Source organism: Botrytis deweyae, assembly GCF_014898535.1.
Source record: "Botrytis deweyae strain B1 chromosome Unknown BDEW_043, whole genome shotgun sequence".
Classification (NCBI taxonomy): Eukaryota; Fungi; Ascomycota; class Leotiomycetes; order Helotiales; family Sclerotiniaceae; genus Botrytis; species Botrytis deweyae.
In genome coordinates, this window is record NW_024066250.1 from 20,573 (window position 1) to 34,499 (window position 13,927).

Here is a 13,927-nt window from a genome sequence, read left to right on the forward strand (position 1 = left end):
AAATCATTAATTAAATTATCAATTTTATTAGTATTATTACTTATAATCTATTATCCCCTTAACAGAATACAAATAATATTTTAAAACAAATTTTTAAAATCTATTTTCGTAAATTGTTTATAATTCAATATAATTATCAATTTATTAATCAACTATATAGACTTCGACGATATATATATTTCAATTAATAAAATTTTAGTTTATAAAAAGACCTAAATATAAACCAATATTAAATCAATTAATTATAAATCTTTTAAATATAAAATCAATATCGAAATTAAAAGATTATATCCTCCTAAGATATTAACTATAACTTGGAAATATAGTTTGTATACAAGTAATAATATCAATAACTTTATAAATAACATTAAAAATTTGAAAATTAATATAAAGTCTATCTCTAAATCGAGTATCCTATTTTCTAATCATTTCTGTTTTAAGTTACTCTTTATCACCAAAAATCTTAAAAATAATATTTTTAATTTTCTTATTTATAAATTAAATTTATTAAAAATTTGTATATATATATAATTCAGATTGTTTTAAACTTGTTCTAAATTTTGAGATTTTTAGAATATTTCTATATTGAGATTTAAAGATTCAAAATATCGATTTTTTTAATTTATATAAGTATTACGATCACATACTAGAGCATATTATAGAGGTCAAATAACTAGAATAAGAAAGCTAAAGAGGAAAGAGATCCTTAAGGGATCTCTTTATCTCTTATATATTGTATTCTTTTAGAATTTTCAAGGAACGCTAATAAGGAATCTCTAATTAAGCTTTTCGTGGGTTAGGGTTGTAGCAAGCACCGAGGACAATTAATTCGTTCAGTTGATAGATTATTCATCAAATGCTTTGAATTTTAGTTGAACTGTTCTAATTTGAGGCGTTTTACTCCATTTAAAAGGAAGCTAATTAGCTCTAAAAGTAATAACCCTTGCTAGCGTTCCTTGAAAATTCCAAAAGAATACGGTACGTCTAGTTCAAGCTAGTCTTGAACTAGGCTGTGATGAGTCATCATGTATGTCACGTGATATTCGTTACAATAAGAATTATATACAAATTTAAAACTTTTATAAAAACTTTAATAACTTTTTAATATTAATTATTAAAAGAAAACTATATATATTTTTTAAAAGTTTTAAACTTGAATTTATATAGAATTTCTTTTTTTATTAAAAAAAAGAAGATTAATAGATATAGAGATATAGTTTATAGTAAGTTCAAAGGAGTATAAACAATCTTTATTATTTTAGAGGTATTTCTTTAAATATTTATTCATAAGATTTTTTTTTTGAATCTTTTAAGGTAAATATATTATATGTTTATAATAAAAATTTACGATTTATTTTTAATAATTTTAATTATAAAGTTATTAAAGATTTTTTGAAGGGTTTAAATTTATATATGATTTCTATATAAATTTGAAAATCGAGATATTGAAGTTCTAGATCTCAACTTAGAAAAATCCTAAAAATTCTAAAATTTCAGAATAAGCTTAAAATGATTTGAATCATATATATATAAGTTTTTATCAAATTATATTATATATTGATAAAGATGCTAGTAGACTAAAAAAATGATTTTTGATATAAAAGGGTGGCCCAAAACAGGAGTTGCTAGAAAGTAGAGTACTCGATTTATAGAACGGAAAACCCTATGTACCGGAAAAAATAATACGTACTCTGACTTCGAGCATCGCAAAATCTATATGTATCTCAATATCTCCTATATTTTCTTAAAAGTCATATTCTATAACTACTCCCGGGCATTATAAACCCTTCTCATCAAAAAATCGCGATCGCATCGTCGCCCTCACGCCTGATCTGTAAAGGGTCTTAGGGTTTATAGCGTAATAAACTTCCCCCACTATAGCTCTAGTATAGAGCTTATACTAATCCTAATATTTATAAAGGAGTCATTCGAGCTCTTAGGACTCACTACGATATAGAAAATCGTCATTCGTCTCGACGGCTGCTGTAGCGTATAGATTTTATACAAGATCGCTACGCGGATCTGTACCTCGGATTAAAGCGAGTGACGGTGCGTCACATCCAGCTTAGGGATGACCTCAATGCCATTGGTATACTTTACCTTTTTAATTTCACGTGAGAGCAACAAACTTCTGCTCAAGGATTGATATAGTCCTATAGAACATTCCAGCAATATAGTTCTGGATGGACGATCCAAGCTAATATAACCATTAACGAACCTAAAAGGAGCAGATTCCAACACCTTAATGAATGGTAGCTAAGTTAGGCAAGTTCAAAACCTTCTCAACTAACCACGGTACTGCCTCCCTCAAACCTTAGATAGTTTCTCTACAAGCTCCTTCCACAGCCCTGTGTCAACAACATCCATAGTAATATCATCATAAACTGCAAATCTTGACAGCTCGTTCTTAAGGTCGTCGATCTCTTCCTCTCCCCATTTGATAATTCTGAATCCACGCGCACAATACTTTTCAGGTGCCATCTTTGTAATACAAGCATCTCCATAGATCCCGCGACCGTGCTTCGACATCGGTAGATCATATACGTCATAGCTCTTAAAGCCATAATAAAATCCGTTCAAAGCTGGGACAACATGGTTCGTGATGTCAATTCGTGCTATGTCTCGGCAACTCCAGCCAAAATCATTTTTCCAGTATGGCCTCATATCAGGTACGTAGTGAAGAAAGCGGTCGATTCTGCCATCATTTCGTACGTTAACGGTTCCGAGGCGTTCTATTCTTGGGGGTGCGCCATTGGCTGGAATAATCAAGACAGTCACTGTTGGACCAGATGGTGGAAAGAGCGGGGGTGCGGCAGTTGAGAAAAAAGATGTTATAAACTCAAACATCCTGTCGTTGAAAAATTTCAATGCGGTTGGTATGCGGACCTCAGAACGATTTCCAATACTGCTGTCGGCCGGTAACCTGACGCCAGTGAAGGTGACGGGTTGAGGATATAGCTCTTCCTTCTAGCTAAGGAAGGACCAGGATTGAAGTGAATGTTGTTAAAGTGGAGTATAGAATAGCAATCCACGTTGAGAGTTCACTCGACATTTGAGTTAGGGGATAGCGCGAACCCCACACAAGACAGGTGGCATCTTCCCGACCATTTGTCACGTGCCGCAAGTATTATTATTATTCCGTTATCGTAGGCATAATTTCATTGTGTACCTGCCGCCGATTTTCGACATATTAGCAAATGTTTAGGTGGAGGGTACTCCGTAAATTCACATGCCAAGTATGCTAATACAGGGTTTAATACGTAATGATACTAGCCCACATTGAGAGTTCGGAGTCACTGTATCAAAAGTCGCATTCAAGCCAGCATCGACTCTATCGAGCTTCGTTCAAATAAGTCATCCTATCGATGAATGAAGATAGTACTACTTATCAGCTAATCATCCTCATGGCCAACCACCCTAGGGTGTTGGTAGCACTAACTCCGACATATAGCAACTCCGACACAATCGATTTTTTCAAAAATTAATATCAATTCAATTAAATATTATATAATAATAATAAGTTTTTTATAAAATTATAACTCTTGATTGCCTCTTTAATTTATACTAAAGTTTTTTATTTTAAATATTATTAGCTTATTATTATTCTTGTCAGGGAGCGACCACCTGATAGGGTGTATATAGTAGATCTACTGTTCCAAATGTATTCGGAATACTTTACGCTTTTGTAGGTTAGTAGTAAAGTAGATCAACCCTAACAATTCTAAGATTGATATTTTAAATAACCTAATAAATCTTTTTAATTAAGAAAAGTAATATTTTTATATAATCAATTATATAAACTATTAATAAACTAATAATTTCGAATCTAAAGCTAATAATATGATTTCTAAATTCGATTCTCAAAAACTTTATAATTAGAAACGATATAATAAAAAGGAAATCTAATAACTATATTAAAGCAACCTTAAAAATCATTTTTATATATTCAGATATGAAATTAATTATATAATTGAATTGATATTAATTTTTGAAAAAATCGATCGTATCGGAGGGTGGTTGGCAGAATTTTTCTAATAGCCGACAAGTAGAGACCTAAGGGCCCGTTCGGTTTTTTTTTTTTTTTTTTTTTTTTTTTTTTTTTTTTTTGCTAAAATGAATCTAGAAGAAATGTTGATTAATCTTTTAATCTAAATTTTGTAGATTCAAATTTAATTTTGTACTTTATAAAATATAGAGTTATTACATTTTAATAAATATTAATTAAAGTTTAATTATAAATTTAGTAAAGTCATTATACAAATTTTCAAATTTTATTAACCTATATTTTATAGCTTTTTGTAGTTATATATTGTGTTTAATAAACTTATTATATTAATAACAAAATTCAAAATAATTTTATATATTATATTAGTATTCGGTAAACGCTTATTTGGGCTACATTTGTTATCAACATCATCTAAAAAATCGATCTGAACGGGCCCTAAGATCTCAGAGCGTACCCTTGAAGAAGAACAGCTACTTAGGATCTCTGGTCAGTACATCAATGAAGTCAGGCAGCGGAAGCAGCAGTCCTAACGTAACGAAGATGTTTCAAGTACCATCCATTCACACAGTTCTGCCTACAGAGAGTAAATACAAAGTCGAACTTCTGGCTGCACCTACACGAGACGGTAGTGCACCGCGCAGACGTATAGTACGGACATACACACATGGCTAGGATGTCACGAGCTGGCGAGAGAGTGGAGATTTGAAATAGTACTACGTCGGGAAATAAGCAAGCCGCTGTGGTGTAGACTTCTCAGACGAAACATACTTTCGTCTTGTTCGTGAGATCGTTACGTTTTGCTAGCGTAACCCACTCGTAGCAGGCACGATGTTTCCCGCTCACAGCGCTATCAACTAGCAGAAGGTGGAACTCCTCAAAACACAGCTACTAATAATTGATTTCAGAGATTTGAGTAAAGAGTCTAGCCTCAACACAAATACTGCTTACTAAGAACTTGCAAGCTAACCATAACTCCTTCTATTACATCAAGAATACTATGTACATCAATTATATCAAATATATAATACTTTTCCTGCCTTCAAAACCCAAATCAAAACTAAAGGAAATGAGAAGCGATTCTCTATTCTTTTGTGTAACAATCTTATATCATCCGCGCCATTTTTGGCTCTAGCTCTGCTTCTGGCTCTGCTGGCTCTGTTGCTTCTGGATCGTCTGCAGAACTTTTACGCTTCCGATCGCGTTTTACCTTGCCCTTGATGACCTCCTTTGTAGCACGCGTTGCTCGCGCCACCTCGATGTCCTCAAAGCTCATTACTTTCGCCTTCCCGAGTACGACTGACCTAGTTGATCGGCGAGCCTTAGCTTCGTTGTTCATTCTAGTCAGCATCTGAATTTGATCATGGAGGACGGCACGTTCGGCAAAGGAAATCTAGGCGGCATGGGTGAGCTTCTCCACATGCCTCTCTAGGCGCTGTATACTCGTCTCATTCAATGTATGAGCATCCCGTTTGATCAGATTCTGTAGCGACGCCAGACCTTCTGCTGACACTGGCGTCACAGGTGGCGGTGGTACGTCGTCTTGATGACACGCATCTACCTGTATCTCATCGGCCCTCGAAACAGTTGATAGAGCAGGGGGCTGAGGTGTCACCGTGAGAACTCTGTCTGGGTTGAACGGAAACAAACCACAGGCCGCCTATCCAGCCGTTATATTTCTGTTCGTGGGAAAAGAGATAATAATAATCAAGAGAAAACCATTTTATGTTCTCGATTATTTGTATTGTTAATTAATCGCATGTATTTAAATGTAAAAGAGAAATAAAAACTTCGATGATTTCGATTAATGTAGTCTATGTGTGTGATTTTGTCTTAAAAACAGCAACAAAATCAATCGAGCAAACATCAAGTTGAATTCATACCCAGACTATGAATACAATACTTGATCAATCTTTCCCTCTCCAAGTCTATTCGATATGATTTGAACAATGATACAGCTTTCAAACCTATTCAGCTGATCTCCACCCTTTTCTCCTCTCGGCTATCTTTTTCCTGTTTACAAGGCCAAAACAGATTTTCCGGTGCCGTATTCCAGATCAAAAACTGGCATTGAAGTCAACGGTGTCTGCAGGCCCAAACCAGATGGACAGACAGGGAGGTTGCTTGTCTTCAAGTCTAATGTGCATTCTTCATCTACCCCGAGTGTACAGGAACTTGTTGCAATGTTCCACAGTCCGTTATTCTGTGAAATCCAATTTGACCCTGCAAGTGTGCAGTTTGAAATGTAATTCATCGAATTTGCGGCGGAGAATGGTAATTTCTGATCTGGAGACAAAATCAGATCCGAGCAAGCCGACATGGGCTGCGTGACATATGTAGCGGATATACTGCCTCCTTGTTCCGGATTTACTGTAGCAGACTGTCCTGTGTAAAGGTAATTCCACGCATCATAAGATATATCATGTGCTCCACCCGAATGGTCGATATGAAGCAAGTTGACGGACCGTCCGCCGTAAGATACCTGCACGCATATACTAGCACCGCAATCAGGCCATGTAGGCCAGTATGCAACTGTTAAAGATCGGAAGTTAATATTGTTAAGTGAGGATTTGGTTTCTTGGTTGTTTACATACCACGGTTAGTGTTAATCATACAGCCAAGAACTCCGATTGAGCTGCTAAAGAATGGATGGGGAGTTATAGCAACGGGTATCCCTGCTACTGGGTCTGCTGCTACAATAGAAGAGTTGGCTGGAACGACAACTGCTGATACAGCGCTCGCAAGTACGAGAAGAGAGGTGAGATAATATCCCATCGTTAGAGACTGATAAGAGAAAGGTGGTAATTCTGTTTAATATTTCAAAAGACGACAGCAAATGCTGTATTCTTGTAAGATGAAGAAGATATTTGCTTAAAACGAGTGACTATGAAAAGAAGAACATAAAAGAATGACTAAAATGAAACTCGCAGTGCAGCAAGTAATGAAAACAGTTGTAAGTGTTATATTTCAAATGATGGGAAGGGCAGAAACGAAACATTAAGTAAGTAAGGGAGGTGCACCAATGACTGAACGATATATCTACCAAGTTTATGATCCCATGAATGGAGGCGTAGCAAGACATTCGGTGTCCTTCACACCAGGTAGATTCTAATTGTAGGTCAGATGTGGGAGGTTGCTATCTATGAAAAAAATCCTGTTGTGGCATCTTTCGCAGTTCGACTAATGAAACGGGCGAGGAGTGTCATGAGGAGTGTCCTGAGGATTGATTACTAGACCAAGGACCTTTAAGAGGAGGATTATACAAGGTTTCCCTCCCCCCCCCATCCTGTAATACAACTGTTCTATAATTGATTACCTCTGAGTTCCCTTTACCGCAAAGGCAAACTTACTGAATATGGCGCAAGCTGCATAATGGTGCTTGGATTGTCTTTGGATTGTCTATAATGATCAATGATTATCGATGTTCTTAAAGCAGTCATAATCTAACATTTGAAGACCCACTAAGATGTGGTCTATTTAAAATTAGCCAAAAGGATGATGAAATAATACAGGGTGTATTATCTTCATCGCCTGATTGTTGTCGGACTGTGAAGGATGAGGCTTAGCGAAGGATCGGCTGAATATTTAAAGAGTACAGTCAGAGCAACCTTCCTGCCTAGCAGTCAATTACTACGAATAGTGCGACACAAAAGAATAAATACCGATACCTTTAACGATACCGATAAATATGCAGAGATATCTACCTTAAATAAGTAACGGCTCTAAGCGTGCTCATGCACCGGCACACATTGAATGCATACAATCCTCGTTGTGCCCTCAAACATTTGTTGGTAGAATGTTCAGATAGGTATACAAGCACTTTATTGCTGCGGATCATGTATAAAGCTGAAATTCACCATCCATTTCACCTCTAGCTTGGAAAAGTTTGTTTTCATTGACTAATAGTCGGCTCTCATAAGCGGCCGACTAGTTCCTAATCGGGGAAAGCAAATATTCTCGGAAAGCAAATTGTCCCTGTGAGATTTTGATACTAGATTTATAATTTTTATTGAAAAATTTCTGAATTTTATAAATAATATTATGAATTTTAAAATAATTCAAAAAAATCTAATATTATTAGAAAGCTATAATCTTATTAAATATAATTATATAAAAAGTTCAAACATTATTCAAAAATTGAAGATTGTATATTAAAAATAAATTAGATTTTTAATAAAATTAATTGATTTTGATATATTTTGTATTTAAAATTTTATAGGGATAATTTGCTTTTTAGGAATATTTGCTTTTCCTGATTAGAAATTAGTCGGCTGCTTATGAGAGTCGATTATTAGTATTTATTGAAACAGTTATACTACAGCGATCAATATATTTTTAGTCGTTTATTGAATATTTAATGATATACTGGACCTCGACCCTTTTGTCGAGACAACCTTTGAAGGATAGGAATTTGAAGCTTCACATAATTACAACTTTAATGATAGTGAAGTTACCCGAGTTGTGATTGATCCTTAGATTCGGTCATTTTATCTACAGGAAAGTGTGTAATTAAATCCCAGTATTATGCCGCAGCGAAGCAGGGCTATACTCCCAGTCAATATATGCAAAATCGTATGCTTTCATATCTATGATTTATAGCATTGGCTTAAGATCTTCTGCAACTGTAAAAGGTGCATCTGTCTTGCTCTTGACCTCTTCCACTGTCACCCCATCTGCAATCTCAATCAAGGTAAGTCCTTTTGTAAAGTCGACGTCAAATACCCCCTACAAATTTGTTAGCACTCTTTGTTCTTTGCCTTCCATTACCAGCCGCCAGGTGATCGCTTGATCATCAGCGCGGATAATAGGCTACTCACCAGTTCAGTAATAATCCTCGAGACGCAAGCCTTTCCCGTGAGAGGAAACTCGCATTGTTTAACAATCTTTGAATTTCCTTTCTTATCACAGTGCTCCATTGTTACAACAACCTTCGTCATTGAAGGGTTGCTAACTAAATCCATGGCCCCTCCAAAGCCCTTAATCTTCCCGGGTAACATCCAATTGGCAAGATCACCGTTCCCGCTTACTTGCATAGCTCCCAATATGGTCAAATTTACTCTTCCAGATCGAATCATACCAAAGCTCTCCTCGCTACCAAAAACTGCAGCACCGGGGTTTAGTGTCACTGTCTCTTTGCCAGCATTGATGAGATCCGCATCCTCAAACCCCTTTTGAGGATAGGGACCCAACCCTAAGATACCATTCTCCGATTGTAGTTGTACTTCGACTTCTGGACCAACAAACGATGGCGCAAGCATAGGCATTCCTATGCCGAGATTGGCATACATACCATTTTTGAATTCTTTGGCGGCGCGCCTAACGATTCTCTCTCGCTTGGCAGCGGTATCACCACTACCTAGCGCACTCTTTGTCGCTGGATCATTTGGATCTTTTGCAAAGGTGAATTTTTCGATATTCTTGGACGTTGTAGATTGAATAACTCTCTTGACGTAAATTCCCGGGAGATGTACAGCTTCCGGTGGGATGTCTCCTGGCTCTACAATACTCTCTGCCTCCACGATTGTCATCTTCGCGTTTCTTCCCATTGCACCATTGAAATTGTTGGCTGCTAACCGGAACTGACAATTTCCAAGTTTATCCGCTTTCCAGGCTTTCACGAAAGCGTAGTCACCTCGAATACTCTCTTCCAGAAGATAAGGTTTGCCGTGAAAGATTTTTACATCTTTTGGATAAGAAAGCTCCTTTGGTGTACCATCGGGATTATTACGAAGTGGAAGCTCGCCGGTTTGTACAACCGTTCCGAATGCAGCAGGGGTGTAGAAAGCAGGTATACCTTTACCACCCGAAGCACATCTTTCGGCCAACGTTCCTTGTGGTGTCAATTCCAACTCGACTTCACCAGTCAGGTACATCTTCTCAAAAGTTTTGTTCTCTCCGATATAACTGGCAACCATTTTTTTGATCTGCTTCGTCTTCAACAATTTCCCCAGGCCTGATTCATCTGTACCGGCATTATTTGAAACTGCAGTAAGGCCTTTGAGATCTGGTCTGTTAACGACTTCGTCAATGAGGGTATCTGGAACACCACAGAGGCCGAAGCCTCCGCATAAAACTGTACTGTCCGGCTTCATATCTTTGAGAGCCTCGGAGGCCGAAGGAAATACTTTGTTTATTTCATTGCGGCGGGTGGTCGATGCAAATGTGCGAGCGAGTAATATTGATTGCTAGAACCTCAATTAGAGAAAGATATGTATGGATCAGATTGTGACGGCAGACTACCTTTCTGCTAGTCCTAACATAAGCTCTCGCCGTTCTTAAACACAAATTGTTAGGCATGTTTGCCTTATGGGGACCTAATGAACTGAAGAGCTAAAGAATTGCACCGCCTGTATATTCATCCAAGGGATATGCCGATTTCTATCGTGTCAATGGAACTAAACTGTAGCAAAATAAAGAGCGGCAGCACAAGGAACAACAAATTCAATTTATTGATTCAAATCGCAAATCACGAAGCTGTTTTATGAGAAACGATAAGTGAGATAATTCTCCAGATTTATTATTGATAATGCGGATTGTTCATTCCGGAATCCGGGGTAAGAACATAACCCTATGCAAACCGAAAGGAGGGGCCGTTGGAGCGGAAAAGATTCATCGGAATTATTCCGAAGTTACAAGTCACGGTGAGTGCCAGCGACAGTCACGTGGTTTACACACAACCACAACAACTGGTGAGCCTCACTATCTCACTCCATTTCCACAAATATGTTGCTGTCTTTGTTAATGAGAACCCTGGTGTTATTTTCCATGATGGATGAAAATTTAAACCATCTCTTCTTAATCTGCTCTTTTATTCTTTGAGCTGATATCTCAATCTCAATCTCAAGGCCTACAAATATCTGGGTATTATTGGCTATGGCGTCTCTACAGTTGGACTGGCTCGGCAGCAGACTCTATTTAAGCGGTAAATTTACAGACAACTGATCGTCATTTTGACGTTTTGAAGAGGGCATTTACATTTTATGCCACCAATTTCTTTCTCGATCGTGGCTAAATGAATCGATTATAGGGTATATTAGGCCGAATACATATCCTAGTGGAACCGAACCTACATAAGGTTTGAAGGAAAGTTGCGAAGTAGAATATGTTCCAGTGAGACTGTTTGGCATCTTTCTAGAATTAGTATATGGATTGGTAAAGATGGATAACTGATTCAACGAGGGAGTGGAAGGTAATGGGGAAAAGGGCTAGATTGAGGGCCGGGTTGTGACAAACTGAACTGAGGGTAGTTACAGAAACTGTCTGTGACGCGAAAAGGAGATGATGACTTGAGAGTTTCATAGCAACCTCAGGGATAGAGAAAGAACCAGACTCGTCCGTAATATCTCGATTGATTCATATCAGCTATTTATTACGTTTTCCCAACATCTTTCATGTAGTAGCACTCATGCCCTTCCATGAGGATGAGAATGTTTATTACAAGGATGATAAGTTATAGAATGTTCAAAAAATTGATAGGATTTAGGATATGACAGGAGAAGATGGGAATGTGAGATTTGAAACGCTGAAACTTCTGCTTTGAATATGACTCCGTGACCATAGCATCACATACTAACTACATTCATGGCTTGCTTGCTTCGCTAGTTTTACCCTTATGATGACATAGCGCCCCTAGATGTAATAGTCTCGCCCACCTTCACTTTCTTTCTTGGATCTATTTCAATATTGAAGCGGTACAAAAGCGAAAACGCAAGCATCAAGATTACACGGGAGCCAAAAATCTCTCGGACGATATTTCGAGCCGCCGGTGAAAAGATGACAGCAGATTATCTTCGCGAGTGATATGTTGACCAAGAAAGCGCTTTGGATTAAACCGATCAGCATTTTCGACAAGTGACTAAGCCTCGGTATGTATATACAGGATTTGAATCAACAATTTCCTGTCGGGTCGAAGCACCCTACACATGGTAACCTCGCTCCTCACTCACACGCACCGATGGAGAAATTTTTATGGGGATAATCTCGTTGTAGGAATGATTTGATAGAAAAGAACGAGTGAGGATATAAGTGATACTAATCCCATGGTTCGGTTGTAATGTTGGGTTAGTCTTGGTAACAATCGTATCAAGACAAGATCGGTCTTACCCGTGGCGAATAAGACACCAGAAACAGGTTCTGTAAGCATTCGTGTTGATCCGACACATGGTTATAGCGTGACGTAACATGTCGGCCAGCAGCTTATGATCAGTGTACTATGAATCTCATCGACCATAGAGAGCTTCAGCAGTTATCGTAATTACCAAAGAAGCCCAGCAGTATATATGTACCCAATGATCCTTTGGACATCGATTATGCCAGGAAGATACATCATGGTATTTGATTTCAGATCATATGTGCAGTAGAGATCTTGCGTGTTGTCCCAGGCAGATTGCAACGGTGTCAAGTTTTTGGTCCTTTGGAACATGTCATTATCTTTGTGGGGCGCAATGTTTTTGAATGCAACGGTGAGCAAGCCATTTGATTGACAGACCTGGTCTTAGTCTCTAAAACGGAAAGGTGATCATGCGAAAAACCACATCTGGTGCAAACGGCGGTTAGTGGGAGGGGCATGGGGGCAAGATCAAATGGAGATGAAGAACAGTACAAGATCAGTTGTGATTAGCCGGCCGTGTAAGATAATCTGTAGTGCTGAACGTGCTTCCATATAAAGACAACTTGAGCCGCCGCAAATTTTTGAAATTGATGCCTCCAACCGTTCGAATCACTCAGACATCCATTGTTTCCGAAGCTTTTGATTGGTGGTTTCGTCATACATGTGACGTTACTTTTAAGTTTAAGCGAAATCTTTCGAATCACTGGCGACGACTTTTTAAGGGGCAAAGGACGCGCGGGGAAAAAGATAAACGGGCCGTTGAAGAGCTGAAATATATTATATATACGTATTGGCACCGCGTCATAAATAAAATCAATCCGAAACAAGACCACTCTGTCCATACGATTTCACTAAAGAGATCATCGTCACTCTTATCTATTGTCCCACTTCTTCACTCAATCACTGACTTAGTTTTCCAGACACCACAAGTGAAAACTATGTCTCAAATTCATTCGGAGTATCCTCATAGGGTATTGCTATCGTTGGTGGTTGTATCACTGGAATGACTTTAGCTTTGGGTCTTGGTAATTGAGGCATCTCTTGCAAAATACATGAGCGAAGCCACATCTTTTCCAAGATTGTTGTTGGTGTTGGTGTTGCATTTGCTTCGAACTCTGTTTGAGATATGGAAGCACGCGATCTCAGTGAGTCTATTGCATTCAAAGCCGTCGCAACACATGGCCTCTGTAAATCAAACTGTGCTAACATGTTCGAAGGAAGCAAAGCATTGTACTTTGTTTTCTTGGATGGCTATCACGACAATGGCAGCGAGCCTTCCAAGGTTCTGTTCTCACTCTACAGTTGGGAATACTCTAATAGTGTACGATATATAGTGCTCTTTTTCTTTTCTTTTTTGAATAAACTGGTTAGGTTCATACCCGAGGACATTCCCGGATTCTGCAAGAGGGTAGCAGATGAGAGCGATGATCAAGGTCTGGTCATTCTTTATTTCGCAGATTGCACAACAGTGACAGCAGAAGCGGTGATGGGAGCGGATGGCGTCAAGAGCCATGTTCGACCACCTATATTGGGGCTTGGAAATCATGAAAGTCATGCATGCTACATTTACAAGTGCATCTATCGCGGTCGCAGAACGATAGAAAATGCGATAGCTGAATTGGGTGAGGACATGGCCACGAATACTGAGATGCACCTCGGACTAGACGGTCACGTTATAACTCTCCCTGTTGACGAGGGGAAACTATGAATGTAGTTGCCTTTAGAGGAACTAAAGAAGGCTCGATAGATCCACATAGATCCGCACGTGCGGCGACTGAGCAAGATACAATGAATGAACTTGCTGGTTGGAGCAA

At 38.1% G+C, this 13,927-nt stretch overlaps 5 protein-coding genes across 5 annotated transcripts; 1 reads left to right on the plus strand and 4 right to left on the minus strand.

Moving 5' to 3' along the window:
* Positions 1–2,307: 2,307 nt before the first annotated feature.
* EAE98_010979 (uncharacterized protein) lies at positions 2,308–2,847 on the minus strand (the record flags this gene model as incomplete). The annotated part of the gene is made up of 1 exon (XM_038958601.1): positions 2,308–2,847. One exon carries the CDS (start codon positions 2,845–2,847, stop codon positions 2,308–2,310), a length of 540 nt encoding a protein of 179 aa, XP_038804966.1.
* A 2,261-nt stretch (positions 2,848–5,108) lies between these two features.
* Positions 5,109–5,725, minus strand: EAE98_010980 (uncharacterized protein; the record flags this gene model as incomplete). The annotated part of the gene is made up of 3 exons (XM_038958602.1): positions 5,109–5,396; positions 5,424–5,663; positions 5,723–5,725. The coding sequence occupies 3 exons, from the start codon at positions 5,723–5,725 to the stop codon at positions 5,109–5,111; spliced, it is 531 nt and encodes a 176-aa protein (XP_038804967.1).
* Positions 5,726–6,020: 295 nt separating this feature from the next.
* Positions 6,021–6,778, minus strand: EAE98_010981 (uncharacterized protein; the record flags this gene model as incomplete). The annotated part of the gene is made up of 2 exons (XM_038958603.1): positions 6,021–6,535; positions 6,598–6,778. 2 exons carry the CDS (start codon positions 6,776–6,778, stop codon positions 6,021–6,023), a joined length of 696 nt encoding a protein of 231 aa, XP_038804968.1.
* A 1,818-nt stretch (positions 6,779–8,596) lies between these two features.
* On the minus strand, positions 8,597–10,300 carry EAE98_010982 (uncharacterized protein; the record flags this gene model as incomplete). Its single annotated transcript, XM_038958604.1, has 3 exons — positions 8,597–8,728; positions 8,821–10,188; positions 10,244–10,300. The coding sequence occupies 3 exons, from the start codon at positions 10,298–10,300 to the stop codon at positions 8,597–8,599; spliced, it is 1,557 nt and encodes a 518-aa protein (XP_038804969.1).
* A 2,913-nt stretch (positions 10,301–13,213) lies between these two features.
* EAE98_010983 (uncharacterized protein) lies at positions 13,214–13,821 on the plus strand (the record flags this gene model as incomplete). The annotated part of the gene is made up of 2 exons (XM_038958605.1): positions 13,214–13,258; positions 13,331–13,821. Exons 1-2 carry the CDS (start codon positions 13,240–13,242, stop codon positions 13,819–13,821), a joined length of 510 nt encoding a protein of 169 aa, XP_038804970.1. The 5' UTR covers positions 13,214–13,239.
* Between the last annotated feature and the right edge of the window lie 106 nt (positions 13,822–13,927).